Source organism: Cheilinus undulatus, linkage group 2, assembly GCF_018320785.1.
Source record: "Cheilinus undulatus linkage group 2, ASM1832078v1, whole genome shotgun sequence".
NCBI lineage: Eukaryota > Metazoa > Chordata > Actinopteri > Labriformes > Labridae > Cheilinus > Cheilinus undulatus.
This window is the reverse complement of record NC_054866.1, coordinates 29438577-29455247: the sequence shown is the minus strand read 5'-3', so window position 1 is coordinate 29455247 and position 16671 is coordinate 29438577. Positions and strand designations below refer to the sequence as shown.

The window sequence follows — 16671 nt, the reverse complement described above, 5'->3', positions numbered from 1 at the left end:
TGACCTTGGCTGTTGACATCAGTCAAGCTTGACTCTGGCTGCCCCCCGCACACACACACTCTCCAGCCCTGGGTTGTGGCACATCAGGAAATGTGATGAATCCCTAGTGTCCTACATGCCTAAAACTTATGCACATGACTGTACACGTGCAGATAAATGACACAAATAAAAATACCAGACAAATATACATGTGTTTTTTTAAGTGTTGTATTATCTGTAACAAAGGCTAGGATTCTTCTTCAAACATGTTGTACATAGTTTGTGTTTATTAAACAACTACATGAGCCTCAGGTTATACACATGTAATGAACCATCATAACTACAGTATGTTTCAAATGTATCTAAATAATACTACTTCACAGAAACATGCAACATATTGACAATAATCAAACTACTTACACTCTCCACATCTAGTTTAGTAACCCAAGCTGTCCATCTATGCACTTACATTATAGGGAGAGGTCTGCTCTTCTACACAATAAACAAGAACATGTTTAAAAAAGGAATCCATTTACCTGCCATTTAGGTATCAGTATTTGAATCTAATAAATAGTAACTGTGAGTAAGTGTTACTCACAGTTTAAATATGCTTTCAGAGATGCTTTATAGAGTGGGCAACATAATAGAAGCAATTTTCAGCTTTCAGCAGCAGTCAGTGTGGCTGATGATGTTAGGCCCAAAACTAGAGTTCATTTAAACCCACAATGATGTCTCTAATCACATATGTTTCCAAAGAGTCTACTGTGGTTTAAAACTAGCCATAATTACAGGAGGATTTGCTGTCACCGGATCAATAGTTCCAGTTTTCAGGACAGGGCTTTCATTAATGAGAATGCATTTGTGTATACAGAATGGGTTTGTCTCCATGCCTGCACATCAGTAATTACCAGCAGAGAGGACGCCTTTTGTCACTTAGAGCCCTTCATCACCAAAAAAACAAACAAAAAAAAAACATTGTACAGGTGTTTACTGACGACAAAGGAGACTGTTTGTCCAGTCAGTGCAGTAAAAAACACTTAAAACTAATGTCACTTCTCTTTGAGTGGGGTGCTGTTTCTTTTCAAAAATAAAACCCATTTTATGTCAGAAAATGCCTTAATAAACACACCAATTTATCTTCATTATAGCTTGTTAGGGAGAAGTATTCCTCAATTTTGTATCAAGAAACACGCAGCATTTTAATGCATGACTAATTGCCATTTAAAATTGACTATTTTATTTCAGATGTTTCTTAAGAAGAAGTTTTCAAGATGGCAATTCAGAAGAAAAAAGAGGGGGCTATATCTGAGGAGGTAAATGATCAAAAAATTACTTTTGATAACCTCAGGCTGGAGGAGAAAACTGATTTATTAAGGCAAAGTTGAGCAGTTGATGTTGCAAAGGAATAAATGGCTGGACACAACCCTGATGAAACCCACATGACTGTAACCAACTTTACATCTCTTTCAGGCTTCAGGTAGAGGACCATCTCCCTCCTTCTTTACCTCCTACACGAGCTTGAGTCATCTTTAGTTCTGTCTCTTGGTGTCAGAGGATGCTGACTCTCTCCGTGAGGCCTTGTACATCTGCATCCTCCCCACCTTCCTCGTCGTCAGAGGCCGGTGCAGGGGGAGGAGGCACAAGGTGAGCAGGGTAAGGCAGATTATGTTCGTGTGCAAACATTTGCCAGCGACTGTCATCGCTCTCGTGGGTGATGTAACGCCCGCCGAGTTTTGTCTCCAGCTCTCTCAGGTCGAGCCATGTCTGGTAGTCCTGCGGAACAAGAATTAACAGGATGAAGTTTCAGTATCAAGAGCCTCAAACTAGATTAAAGTTAAAAGGGGGATTTATATCATTCAGTGATCACTTTAGATCCTGTATCTGTTTGTTAGTTTGTATGTGTGTGACACAGGACCTGAAAGACTCCTATACTGATCTGACTGTTTCTGAGGTTATCTAAAATATGACACCCTTGACAAATTCAGTTCTGCTGTGACACTGAAGCTAAATAATGGATTTTCTTGTGACCAAAACAACACAGTGAGAGAGAATTGCTTTAGGCTAAAAGAGGAGCTGGAACATTTTGTTTTGAAGGAGACATTAAAAGCAGTGATCAGTCAAAAAAAAAAAAAAAAAACATTTTCAAACTAGTCAGTCCTCAGTACTGTTCCAAAACGTCGGCCTTGTGCTGTTGTTATGTGGTTTGAGTGCAGTCACTATGTGTTCATATTTTTTTGTTCTGTTGTTGTTTTTTTCATAATGGCATTGGATTTTAAAAAGAGATTTGTGAAAGACAAGAAAACTGAAGTTTGAGCAAGGTATCACTCTGTATCTAACATGAACAATGTGTTATGGCTAAATTGGTGGTTATTTATATCAGAACTTATCAGGCAGACTTTAAAGCTCCTGTGAACAACTTTCAGCTTACAATAATTTAGGCACCCCCTGTGAACAAAATGGTACCTTATATCTTAGAGCATCCTTATCTTGTGCAGTGCCTTTAAAAAGTATTCATCCCCATGGATGATTTATAAATCAATTATGGTCAATATAGCTGGCTTTTTTGACAAAACCCCTTTTTAATGTTTTGTATTCAAATCCAGTATCAAATTCTTTATTGGACTGAGGTCTGGGCTTTGACTCAGCCACTCCAGAATATTCACCTTGTTCTCTTTAAACCATTTTTGCAAAGCTTTTGCTGTATGCTTTGGGTCATTGTCTTGCTGGAAAATGAATCTACTCTAAAGCCAGTTTTCTTGCAGACTGAATAAGATTGTCCTCCAAGATTTTCCTGTATCCCCACAGCATGATGCTGCTGGTCTGTTTGTAGTGATGTGCAGTGTTTGGTGTCCAACAAACATAGCATTTTGTCTGATGGCCAAAAGCACCATTTTGGTCTCATCAGACCAAAGTTGTGATGGGTCATTCATGAACGAGCCGGTTCAAAGAAAAATGAACGATAAGAGCCAGGTCCCAATTGAGAGCCATTTCATATCATCATTACTATTACCAATTTTATTTTTATATAGATTGTGTGTTTCTGTATGTTATTTGATTGATTAGTAGTGATATTATTTTTTCCTCTACCACAGGCACACCATGCATGAAGGACTAATGTTTGACGGTGTAACATTAATGTTTTCTTTCAGTTGTGTCATACAACCCAGCCAATGAGCAGATTTCATCTAGTCTGCAAGGTGTTTTGGGGAGACAGTACGTTTTTGAAAATAATTACATGATATTTTCTGCTATTTTAAAAACTGAGCATAGTTGGAGTAAAATATCTGCCCAAATATCAATCATATGTTATGATATTACTAAAATTTGCAGGCCAAATGAAGCCAAACTAGTACTCGAATGAAGAGCTGTTTGGGAGCCTAAAGAGCCGGCTCTTTGTGCTGAACCAAGCCAAATGATCCGGATCACTTAAAAGAGCTGAAATTCCCATCACTGGACCAAAGAACTTTCTTACATTTGACATGGATTCTCTCACATACCTTTGGGTGAACATTACTTTGTGGAAATCTGTTTTTAGTTTGACATTAGAGGTTGTCTGAATTTTTTTGTCAAAAAAGCCCTATTACATTGACAATGATTGATATATAAAATCAACACAAAGGTGAAACATCCAAGGAGGTGAATACTTTTATAGGCACTGTATATGTGTGAGCACTCAGTGCATTTAAATGACATTAAAAAAGTAGATTTAGTGATTTAGTCTGCCTAAAATTGCACTTTTAAAATGCATGTTAACATGATAGTCCTACTAAAATCCGGCTTGATTTAATGTTTCCTTGTCAGGCTAACACATGCTGATGTGGTTGGGGGTTTATTTCTTCTTTTGACAATTTCAACTAAGTTGTTCTGTGCATTTTTTCAAACCTTCAAGTTGAACAGCATATATGGAAAACTGAGATGAGATTATTAACAAACCATAGTGATACTTCCAAGTTTTCCTACTAGCATCGAGCCAGTTTGGTGTTTTCTAAAATATTTATTGATGTTTGATATGTGCCATACTAGGTTAGGCAGAGGAGGGTCCAATATTCACATGCTGTGAAGGGGTACATTGCTTCCTACAGTGGCAAGTTGGACATACTTCAGTCAACAAACTGATTCTCCCCAGTTCTTTTATACTAGAATGACAGGGGTAGTTCAGTTTAGCAGCTGTAATAATCAACAGCCGCTACTCCACTTAACTGTGCATGTAAACATACTGAGTGATTTCTGGTGAATATAAAACAGCAGTGACAATCATTAAAACTTTCTTTTTTAAATTGTTATCCTTGTCAATAATGATTTTGCTGGCTTTAGAAAACCATATACAGGTACATCTAAAAAATTTGTATATCATGTTTCAGTTCATTTTTTTTCTTGAGATTTAATGCCAGGGGTAAAAATTACACATATTCTGGATACATCTCATAGACAGTGACATATTTCAAGATTTTTGTTTTTGTTTTAATGTTGATTACAGCTCACAAAAAAAACACTTTCTCAAAATATAAGAATATCATACGCCTCAGTTCTGAAAATTAATTCTTAATACTGAAATGTTTACCTTTTGAAAAAAAAAAAGCTCATTTATGCTTTCAGTAATTGATTGGAGCTCCTTTTTTGCACGAATAACTGTGTCTATGTGATGTGGCAGGAGGCCAATCAGTCTATGGCACTGCTGGGGAGCTATGACCCCCAGATTGTTTTGATAGCAGCCTTAAGCTCATCTGGATTGTTGAGTCTGGTGTCTCTCATCTTCCTCTTCACATTTCCCCAGAGATTCTCTAAGGGGTTCAGATTAAGCCAGTTGGCCGGCCAATCAAACACAGTAATACCACGGTCAGTAAACCAGTTTCTGCTAGTTTTGGCTTCACCATGGGCAGGTGCCAACCAAGTCCTGCTGGAAAAGGAAATCAGTTTCCATAAAGCTTTTCAGCAGACAGAAGCATGAAGTGCTCTAAAATCTCCTGGAAGATGGCTGACACCGTTGACTCTGGACTTGTTGAAGTACAGTGGACCAACAGCAGCAGATGACATGGCACCTCAAACCATCACTAAATGTGGAAACTGAAAACACTGGACTTCAAGCACCTTGGATTCTGTGCCTCTCTGATCTTCCTCCAGACTCTGGGACCTTTATTTCCAGTTGAAATTCAAAATTTTGTGTCCTCTAAAATCAGGACTTTGGACCACTGAACAACTGTTCAGTTCTTTTTCTTCTTAGCCCTAGTGAGATGTTTGTAATTTTGGGTTCAGGAGTGGCTTGACAATAAGAACACAACACTTGTAGTCCATTTCCTGGACCCGTCTGTGTGTGGTGGGTCTAGATCCACTGACTCCAGCTTTAGTCCACTCCTTGTGAAGCTCCCCTAAGTTCTTGAATCACTCGAAGACCACTCTAAGAACTGCATGCCCTTTCAGTAGGGATCTCATGTGGCTTATCCTCCTTGTAAATCATGGTCCTCTGGCTAATGGTCAAGTCAGCAGTCGTCCTCATGATTGTGGTTGTGTGAACCAGAGTGAGGGAATGATGGCTCAGGAAATTTCTGCAAATTGGACTTTTCCACAATATTCTAACATTTTGAGATGCACCTGTAGAGGCATCAAAACTACTTCAGTCTGTGTCTTATTAGTCAGTTAAAAACTCCTCACAGAAGCTTTCCACTTGTTATTTCTATCTTTAAGCGTTCAATTATGTGTGCTGATAGCTTCTCTATGATACCTGTAAGTACGAGTGGCTCAGACTCTTGTCCACACTGTAGCGTTTCCTCATCTTGACTTGCAGCAGGTTGTTGATCAAGTCAATAGCTGAAAACAGAAGAACACACACATGGATCTATTGATAACACAGACTAGTTACAATACAAAAACCTCTATCATTTAAAAGAGCATGCTGTTGCATGCAAGCTTCATATTTTGTGATGGCCTGATTACGTCCCTGCTGCATGTTTGAGTAGTAACACATCAATACAAAGAAGAACCATGTTGGGAACTACTAGTCATGATGACTATTCTGGTGAATGTCTTAAAAAGGAACAAGAAACTGTCACAAAGTATGTTGCAGAATACAAATATTCTGTTTTGTAACAGCTTGACCTACTTTAAGGAATTGGGTTAGGGTTATCTTCCTCATATACAGTATGCAAAGTCAGCAGTTCATTAGGTACAGCTAGTACAGACTTATCTGGTCTAACAAAGCAGCCCTGCTTTGAGCAAACAGCTTAATTGTAATTCATGTTAATTTCTGGGCATAATGTTTGTTCTGATGTGCTGTTCAGCTGAATTGCAACAATATGAACCCACAATAGGACAAAAACATTATAAAAAGGCAGGTAAATCTATGTTTGCAAAATTAACTTCCTGAAAAAAGATCATGAAGTTCATTTTAAAACAGTTTTTTTCAACTGAGTGTTAAGTGCTGATATAAAGTACAGCATCACTGTGTATAACTCCACCAAAGCCAGACGTTCTGAATAGAGAAAGTCAGCATTACAGATGAAATTTTATCCTGATTTCAGCCAGGAACACGTTCGTCATACATTTAAACATTTTATTGCAAAACTGATCTACAATCTTACTCGGCAGAGAAGGCTCTGCTCCAAAGATGCTCCTTGGGGTTAATCAAGCAGCATGCTTTGACTTTTCAGGGAGTGCATAGCTATAAAGCCCCATACGAATAGATATATTTATGATGATGCATATTGAATACAATAAAATTAGTTCAAAAGCAGTTGGTGCAACAAGCTTAATGCTATAAAGGAGGAGGCTGGGGTGGAGGAGGTTAAGCTCTGCCAGCAGCAGCACCGTGGTGCATCAGCATTAATGCAAGCAGTGATTAGTAAGAAGTACATCATATATAGAGCTGTGATTGGCTGTGGGCGCTGGGAGGCAATATTTGAAATCAGATGGCCATCAGCTGATCATAGCTGGGCGTCATAGCTAAATGTGTAGTACATAACCTATGGAGTTAATCTGTGGTAAATGAGGATGTTTAAGATAAAGTGTGGAATCAGTTGAATTGTTGCAGATAAAAAATTATGTTTTGTTTCATTTCTCTTCTCTCCTATATTCTAATTATAGGCATGAGGTATAACAACAAATGTAGAACAATGCTGTACTGAATATCAGCACTGCTGCTTCTGAGAAATACTTTCACCAACCACGAAGCATCAGGGCCAGGGAGTGGTTTTATTGTTGGGCTCTTTTACTTTAGACTGTGTTATTTTAATCCACCCATGGAATCAACTCATTGTCTCTGCACTTTGTCAGTAAGCTCTTTTTACAAATACAATCCTGAAATTTTCTGGAAACTTTCAGGGAAAAAATGTGACTTACTTGCTCACGTTTTGTTCATTGCTTATTAGGCAACAGAGGGGAAAAACACTCAGGGGGCTAACAGAGAAAATTCAGGGTAAAGTCTAAGTGGAAAATTCAGCTGTTGCGTCCACACATGCAGCTCACCCAAAATTAATTAAGGAAATTTGTAGGAGTTTCGTACAAATGTTTGTGAATTTTGTGCAAACTGTGTTTACCATCACTGGAGATCTGTTTCCAGGGATTGGGAGGATACATGAATGCTGCATTGTGGATTTGGTCATTTATGTCTTCATCCTCGTTAAATGGGAACGTCCCACTGAGGCTGACATACATGATGACGCCCACCGACCACATGTCTAAGGAGCGATTGTAGCCCTGGTTCAGCAAAACCTCCGGGGCCAGGTAGGCTGGGGTCCCTACGACAGAGCGGCGGAAAGACTTCTCACCGATGATGCGAGCAAAACCAAAGTCACAAAGCTTCACCTGGGAGAAGAAACAATGAGGAGACATGCTGTTATTTAGGTGATATGGAAAAGGGATTTTTGTAACGTCAGAGGCAGATGTACAAAAGAAACAAAATCTCATTTTTCATGCGCTATTAGGTTCTCCAAACACCGTAACTGCAGCATATGAGAACAAGTTGTAGTGTGTCTGTTTGAGTGTATTTGTGTACTCATTCTACTACCTGGGGGAAGGGATCCGCAGAGGCGAGCAGCACATTTTCTGGTTTCAGGTCACAATGAACGATGTTCTTAAAGTGCAGATGTCTCAGGGCTACAAGAATCTATGCAGACGCACATGGTAACCCACAACCACAAAAACAGGATATGATTTCAGTCTGAAGTCGCATCAGCTGAACACAACAGACGCACTGTCTATGCGTGACAGAAAGACCACAAAGGCTTGTTTCCACCAAATCAGGACGTCATTGACAGTAACCACTAACATTTTCATCAACACTTTCATGTCACAGTATATACCCACCAATACAAACAATCATTTCTGTAGACATGCAAAAACACACCTGCGTGATTAGGAACTTAGTGAGCCTCTCAGGTAGTCTGCCTTTCTCACTGGAGAGGATCATCTCCAACATGTCACCGTGCAGCTTCTCCATCACCACAAACACTTTCTCTGGCGTCTCAAACATGCACTCCAGGTTCACGATACCCAGGTGACGTAAACTCTGGGGTAGCAGAAGAGGATTGGGACAGGAAGTAAGATGAAGAAATTAGAATTTGTGTGAAAAAAAAAAGGGAGAGTGAAAAGTGGTGGGTTGAAAGAGAAATATTGACAGGGTAAGAATCAAAAATGCGGATTAAATGTTAAAGAAAGGAAAAGCAAAGAGGTGAAGTGAAGTGAAGAGGAAAGGAGACAGACAGCATCATCAGAAACAATAAACCACAGGAGAGAATTGTGAAAACAGCAGAGAAGTGAAAATTGATCAGAATGAAGTTTTGACCAAAATAGCTGTCTGAAATTTCCCTGAGGTTCTTTGACATAATGACAAGTTCCTGTTTCACTTGAAACCTTTGTTAGGTTGCAGACCAAGTAAATAATGGCATTACTGATGGGAAGTTGGGTATTATGGGGACAGATCCAAAGAGTGTGCAGACTGACTGCTGCACCTCTGTCTCCATCTGCTGGTGTATAATATAATGCACATCATCAATCATCAGCTTTTCACAGTAAGACCTTTTTCCAGATTTCAGGTGTCTATGCAGAGGAAAAAAAATTTTTAAGCCACATGTTTTGTGTATCCAGCCAGCTCTCATACAGCCCATCAGTCCTTCATATGAGTATACAGAATTGATCCTTGTCAACCTACAACAAAATACCAATATATTTAACATACGTGCAATGCATGCTTCCACTGCAACTGACCTTTTAAGTATTTGTTTTCTTGCATATGCCTATCACACAAATTAACATCTTTAACTATTCACATTAGAACTAAAGGAGTCTATAATGTTCCACTTCAAAGGGGGAAAGGGACATGAAAAGTCCATTTGAATAGTCTTTTTTTGCTTAGAAAGGTTACCTAACTGAGGTAAATGACCCAGAATCATTTGAGTTTCAGCCATGATAAGAGCTGTTTGAACTCTCCATAAGGAGGTAAAGAAAGGAGCTGTACTTCTTCCTTTATTATCTCCTTTAGCACAGGATACACTCGACCATTCTTTACCAAAGGAGAGAAGAGAAGATGACCCACAATTCTTTGTGTCACCTTCATTTAAAGTGACACCCCTCTCAATCATTCAACCTTTGATTGAAGCAGGCAACCAACATGATCTTAAAAATGTCATCTTCACTGAAAAACTGCATTTGTGTCACTATTTTGGGATACTGAAATGAATGAGGCAAAAGTTTAATCACTGGAATTTTAAAGTGTGATTCTGCTGTTTGGTTGAGTTTATATTGTGGTTGAAGTGTGAGTATTAGCTATTTTTTTCCAGAAAAGTTAACCCTTTATGGAGCAAGGGACCATATATGGTAATTTCAGTCGACTTCCTGCATGCAAATGGCTCCAACATCATAACCAACCATAATAGGTTGATGAAACGTACACATTATAAAGGTGAATAGTAATGCTAAATCATAATAGGGTTTGTTTGTTTAGGATTTCTATCAATTAATTTGATTTTAGTGTAAAAAAAAAAAGGACAAACCATATTTGGGCAAACGCCCATTTAGGGGTGTAAAAAAGTCTATATACATACATACACACACACTATATATATATATATATATATATATATATAGAGAGAGAGAGAGAGAGAGAGAGAGAGAGAGAGAGAGTATATACTCAATATATATATATAAGGCCATTTTATCTAGCAACCATACTGATGGTACAATGATGAATATTGCTAATTTATGGACATTTTCAAGGTATAAATAGTAAAACAGGTGTGATTTTTGAAGTTATAAGAGTTTTATTATACTTCTGTGGTTAATAACTGGTTTTGTGTTTTTAATGTTAGCCATATTTCTTTTTCTTTTCTTTTCTTTTTTTTAAGACTTATTTAGGGCATTTTTGTGCCTTTATTTGATAGATGAAGGACAGTGGATAGAGTTTGAAACAGAGGGGAGACAGCGGGGGAGAGACATGCGGCAAAGGGCCTCAGGCTGGATTCGAACCTGAGCCCGTCGCGTACATGGGGTGCGCCTCAAACCAGTACGCCACCTGCGCTCCCTGTGAGCCAAATTTCTGCTTAAATTAATTCATACATTAAATATTTTTGATGTTTTCAGGTGGAGTTATAAGAAAATATGTGGTGTACATAATGAAATACATGTGAATTTAATCACTTTTACAACAGTGTAATAGTTTTATCCCTCTTTTTCAGACTAGGAATGTAGCCTAAACAAAGACCCACAACATGTGGGATGTTTTTAAAATAATTTGTCAGTGTTCTGTGACAACCTTTCCATATCAAGCCTAACCTTATACCGTCCCAAAATATTTGGAAGTGATTAGCTTCTGTAGAGCCACATTGTTTTCAGCACGTTCTACTTTTATCCCTTTAATTCTCTTGATACGGTGTCTTGAGGTATCTCATATTTTCAGTTTTTAGACCATATCTGCTAAGAAACTCAAAATAATAAAGACAGATAATATCCCTTCCCTTTTAAAAGACCAACTTTAGGTTTGTTTGGTTGACACTAATAATCTCCTAATTATTCAAGAGATTTATTTTTTATTCATCCTTTCAGAAATGATGGAACAATACTGAGACTCACAGTAAAATAGAATGAATACAAATCGTAACAATACGCATATACTGTCACATAAGTCTACAAGAAATATCAGCTTTTGTCTTCTTTTTTTTCCAATTTATTTCTAAAAACCAACAGCTAAAGCACCTGTTACTTTGTCTAAATCTGTGTGTAAAATGTGGCTGTTTACCTGCAGTATGGCCACCTCGTTTCTCAGCTGGCTCTCCTGCTTGGTTGGAAATCGAAGCTTATCAATGACTTTGACAGCTACATCCCGCCCTGTTTTCCTGTGCTTCCCTGATGAAGATATACAGAGTTATTAACACAGTTGATTTTGAACTGAACCCAACATACACATATGTAGACACAGACTGGGCTCTGGTGTATCTTAAAATAGTACTGCACTAAATTAAAGATGCTCTTTGTGTGACTCATCATGAAAGAAAAAATGATGCAGCAGCAGAAAAAAAGATCGCCTCAGTTCCCACAGATCCATTCTACTTAGTATAAAAGAAAAGATTTTAAGATTTTATGTCCCAGGGTATGCGAGTGCAACCCAATACACCAAAAATACCAAGATGTGCTGGTGCATGTCTCTTGCATTATGAAAGCCTGCATGCTTATTTAGCTAACCTAACCTGACTCTGCAGTGCAGTAGAACTTTACTCAGATCACTTTAAAGCAGCAGCAATCATTCATGAATGGTGTACTGTTTCTCTATTCATTATTTTTCTCTACAAACAAAAAAAGAAGCACAAGCAAAGCAGTGTAAATACAAAACCAATGTTATGAATATGTACACTGTAAAACCAAATATGCTGAAAATATGTTTTTGTTGAAACTGATTATATTAATTTTTTAAAGTAATGAAAATAAAGTAATGATCACTTTATCTTGGGTTAACTTGACAGTCTGAAGTTAAACTACACTGTGGAAACTTTCTCTATGCTTTAAAATTCTGTTTAAATCCAGCTCAAAATAAAATGCTAAGTATTTTTCTTAAAACTATGTGCTATATATCCACTGGAATTTTACCTTATATCTACCATATATTTTAATTTTCAATATTTATGCAGCTTAAGGAAGGCCAACTTAAAAGACTAAAGGAGACAGTAACTAAATGATGCATTCTAAACCAGGAAGCCCTCTTCCATCATGTTCAGTATATCATCAATTTTTTACTGTGATTACTCCCAACTGATGGGACTTCTCCAACTGAGTCAGTAACTTCACTCATGGTGCTAATACTCATAGGCATTCTGGGAAAATACTGCAGATTAAGGGATGACTGTCAATAATTTTAGTACAATTACAACAAATCCTTTGAATGATTGAATATTGTCTACATAAAATTTTAAATGTTCTGTCAACTTAGAAAAATAGAGCTGAAATTGTTATTTTGGATTTTTAACACAGTTAACAAGTCAACACATTTTGAGGAAAGAAGGAAGAACCTTGTAGAAAACAAAGGAAAAGTCAGCTGTCCTTTATTGTATATGTTTTGTCTATTGTGTATTGTGTATTTGTATTACCATCAGTCCAGCCCCACATTTGTATAAAATTTGGCACTACACTATGAGACAGAACAGAAAGTTCATTTGGTAGAAAGTGTGAAGGGAGGCATTCGGCCTCAACCCCAGGGGCACACAATCTAACTGCTTAACTAAGCCAGTGACCCATCTGCTGAATTTCAACCCTGAAAATATTAAGCAGAAAATACATGGCTATTCTCACTGGAAAAAGATCAACGTACCTCCATACACAACTCCAAACTGTCCCGATCCAAGCACTTCATCAGCAAAAATCTGGTACACTGTACCAATATCCTGTAGGACAGCAACATGTCATTAATGCATAATCACATCACGGTTTAATTTGCTTAAAAAAGGAAATGTCTGAAGAAGTCAAAAAGTCTTACCACATTCTCTTGGATTTGACTGTTGGACACTGATATGCTGATAGAGGCTTGTCCTGAAATATTACAATGAGGAGAATTCACCGATTATGAGGCTGCTTTGACTTCAAAGTTGTGTATTATTTAAATCTTAAAAATCAACTATCCATTTGAGAAAGTTAAAGATGAGACTTGCTTTCATTCTGAACTAAGCAAACTACATTTCTGGTAAGACCACCTACTAAAGGAGTCTGCTCTCATTGAATGAGGATTTCCCACAGCCTTATGTCATCATTTTAATCATCATTTACATCTTGATAAAACATTGTAATACCCCTTTTACAGACCCTGTAATAGCTTGACCATTAGATATTCTGTAAAAAAACTCTATGATTCCCTCACTTTGTGCAGACTGTTGGTGTGGTTGTGTGTTTCTGGTATTTTTAGTGCACTAACAGTGACTGTGGATTAACGTAACACCTGCAAATGTAATAACTCACGGCCAAAATAAACCATAAATGTGACACAAATCTCCAACTTTTGATGTAATAATCATACAAACGTAATGCATTTCCCACAAATCTTTCCTGTAAGTTTTATTTTCGGATTTAAATCATGGCAAATAAATGAACTTTTTATGATATTCTGCTCAGAATCACCTGTACAGCGATACTTTAAGCACTAATACTCTTATAAGCTTGTTTTGTGTCTGTATATTTAGATAAGCTATCAGCACAACAACTCTCTGGTGAATATAAATTAGTTCCTATGCAGGGATCCAGCGGTAGCAAGGTCTCAGGACTCTCCTGAACTCTGATAAGCCATCCTAAAATCCTTAAAACTGATTGGCTATGTGCCACATCTGTCAGAACAGACACACACTAAAAGTTTCAAATTAAAATCAGATTAAACTTCTGTTTAGGTTAGGGTAAGGGTTATGATACCAAAAGTTTAAATTTAAGCTTTATCAGCCATTTATTGAAAACTGTGTTTTAGGCTTTTATATTTGTATTTTGTTGTATTTGTGAAGAATATCCAGTTACAAAGCATTTCTTAACCGACACTGAATTGGTTTTATTAACTTTAAACAACTATGCTAATGCTAGCTAATTGACAAGATTTAAAAACATGCATTTGCCCACTCTGAACTCACTGTGAGGTGTGTTCCCCTCCGCTGGTGCATCCTGAAATATAGACGGCATGAGTGCCTGGCGAATGGCGGTCTCCCACGCCTTGGCCACCTCACGGCCAATGCCGCTGTTGGGAGCTACTTGACTGGGGGAAGGAGGGGTTTGAGGTGGGAGAGGCTGGGTATTTTTGGGGGACAAAGGTGGGAGAGTGTTTGGGTCCTCCCCTACAAAATAACACATGGTGCCTGTGATGAGTTCGAAGCAGTGAGGGTTTGTGCCAGTGGGGACAAGGGCGAAGTTACAGGCAGGGTTAACCTCCAGAATCTCAGACAGAGGGATTTCCTGCAGGAAGATGGGAGCGCTGAATCATGTTCAAAAAATCAAACTATAAAAAAATACATTGCATCTTTCTTATCATGCTTTGCTCATTTACCTTGTAGTACTTGTTGGAGGTGTTGTTCTGGAAGAGGATGATGCACTTACAGTCCAGGCGCCAGTAGTGCCTCTTCCTCTGTTGGGAGTGGAGCAAGTTTTTATGAGGAGGGTCATTTAAGGTCAGGAGGAGAGACAGAATGTGAAGGGTGGGGCACAGATTTCAGCAACATTCAGGGCTCTATATGGATGCATTCAAGATCAAAGTTGATGTCCAACATGAAAGGAGAGATGAGAAGCAGGATGAGCAGAAGAACAAGCTGCAGGAGGAAAAATGAGAAACAACAGAGAGACAAGAGAAAAGAGAGAAGTATTAGTGAAGCCAGAGAAGAAATAACAAGCAAGAACAAGACAAGAGAGGCAGAGAAGTTTTTCTGAAATCCATTTAAAAAGAACTGAACAAAGAAAAAGGCAGAAAATGTGCTTTTAGCTACACTTTGACAAAACATCAACAGCTGAGTGCTGTTTTGTTTTCAGGGTGAGTCAGGTTCTTTCCCACACATACACATGTATGCACTCACAAATATGAAAAAGGGAAGCGATGTGACACATAAAAGCAGAAACATAATGAACAGGGTCCTAACAGAGTAAATAGACCAGTGATGAGAAGGACTTTATGGTTTAGAGAGAGTGCAAACTAAATAGTCTTTTTGCAGTAAATCAAAGAAAAGTAAGTGAGGAATTTAAGGTGAAGCATCTTGAATAAGTTCATATGGTGAAAAAAACAAGGACAGAGGCACTGAGAATTATGGGTAACACTTTTTACCAGTGTGTCCTTATTGCTGTAGTGAACCATCCATCCTTCCTTGATAGCCGTGCTGGATCGACGTGTTGTTTGTCTCACTGACTGCACCACTCTCATCAGCGGGATGTTAGCACTGAATGAAGAAGGGTACCACTCAGAAGGTCAGATCCAGGAAGGACTAAATAATTAAATAACTGCCAGAAAATAAAGCTTTGTAGAGTTGTAAAAATGAATAATACATTGCATAATGTAGTATGCATGTAAGTATTTTGCTATGTACCATAGATGATACATCGAGTGTTAACTTTTTAAATTAGCTGATTATAAATGTTGAGGAACATTTTTGTCCAGGCACAGATACACTATCAGACAGTACTGGCCTTACAGTTAAGTTCAGTTCAGTTGGCCTGCCAATGACTTTATGAAACAAACAATGAACAACACCAGCTCATACCATTTTAAGAAGAAAAGTTTTCATTTTCGTCGGAACAGAAATGAGTTCAAACTTTCAAAGTAAAATTGAATTAAACTTTGAGTTAGATAAGGGTAAGTTTTAAGGTAAGGGTTAGGATACCAAAGGTAAAGTTAAAAACCTGACCTGCAAAACCTAATTACAACACGTTTAACACAGCAAAGTGAACTACTTACAGGGAAAAAAGCTCATCCTCCATGAAAAATTTCTAACGCAGCAAATGTAGCATTCATAGATTCCATAACTCAGTTAGCTGTGTAAGTTATGTAGCCAGTGTAGCAATTTAGCTTCTTCACTGCTAAAGCTCATGAAGCTCATAGCCTACTAACAAAGCTACAAAGCTAATGTTAGCTACAGTCATGGACTAAAGTATTGGCACCCCCGGAATTTTTACAGAAAATACACCATTTCTCCCAGAAAATGTTGCAATTACAAAATGTTTTGGTGTTCACATGTTTATTTCATGTACGTGCATTTGAACAACACACACACACACACACACCCACACCCACACACACACACACACACACAAAACAGCAGAAAAAGCCAAAATTGACATTATTTTTACACAAAACTCAAAAAAATGGGCCGGACAAAATTATTGGCACCCTTTTAAAATTGTGGGTAAATCATTTTATTTCAAGCATGTGATGCTTATTTAAACTCACCTGTGGCAGTAACAGGTGCTGGCAATTTAAAAATCACACCTGAAGCCAGTTAGAATGTATAAAAGCTGACTCAACCTTTGTGTTGTGTTCCTGTGTGTGTTACACCAAGCATGGAGAAGAGAAAGAAGAGCCCAGAATTGTCTGAGGGCTTAAGAAGCAAAATTGTGGAAAAATATGAACACTCTCAAGGTTACAAGACCATCTCCAGAGATCTTGAAATTCCTTTGTCCACTGTGCGTAATATAATCAAGAAGTTTATAACCCATGGAACTGTGGCTAATCTCCCTGGATGTGGACGAAAGAGAAAAATTGACAAA

General features: G+C 38.0%; 1 protein-coding gene across 3 annotated transcripts in view; it reads right to left on the bottom strand.

Annotated features, from left to right (window-relative positions):
• Nucleotides 1–219: 219 nt before the first annotated feature.
• prkd2 (protein kinase D2) overlaps nucleotides 220–16671 on the bottom strand; it is a 63709-nt gene continuing 47257 nt past the window's right edge. For all 3 annotated transcript variants that reach the window (XM_041807939.1, XM_041807932.1, XM_041807947.1), the window contains 11 exons: nucleotides 15236–15347; nucleotides 14471–14548; nucleotides 14061–14379; nucleotides 12932–12984; nucleotides 12767–12839; nucleotides 11204–11310; nucleotides 8318–8479; nucleotides 7979–8077; nucleotides 7509–7776; nucleotides 5699–5784; nucleotides 220–1752 (listed from right to left, as the gene is read on the bottom strand). In XM_041807939.1, the coding sequence (XP_041663873.1) occupies nucleotides 1528–1752; nucleotides 5699–5784; nucleotides 7509–7776; nucleotides 7979–8077; nucleotides 8318–8479; nucleotides 11204–11310; nucleotides 12767–12839; nucleotides 12932–12984; nucleotides 14061–14379; nucleotides 14471–14548; nucleotides 15236–15347 (1582 nt within the window). In that variant the 3' untranslated portion in view covers nucleotides 220–1527. The remainder of the gene's footprint in view (nucleotides 1753–5698; nucleotides 5785–7508; nucleotides 7777–7978; nucleotides 8078–8317; nucleotides 8480–11203; nucleotides 11311–12766; nucleotides 12840–12931; nucleotides 12985–14060; nucleotides 14380–14470; nucleotides 14549–15235; nucleotides 15348–16671) is intronic.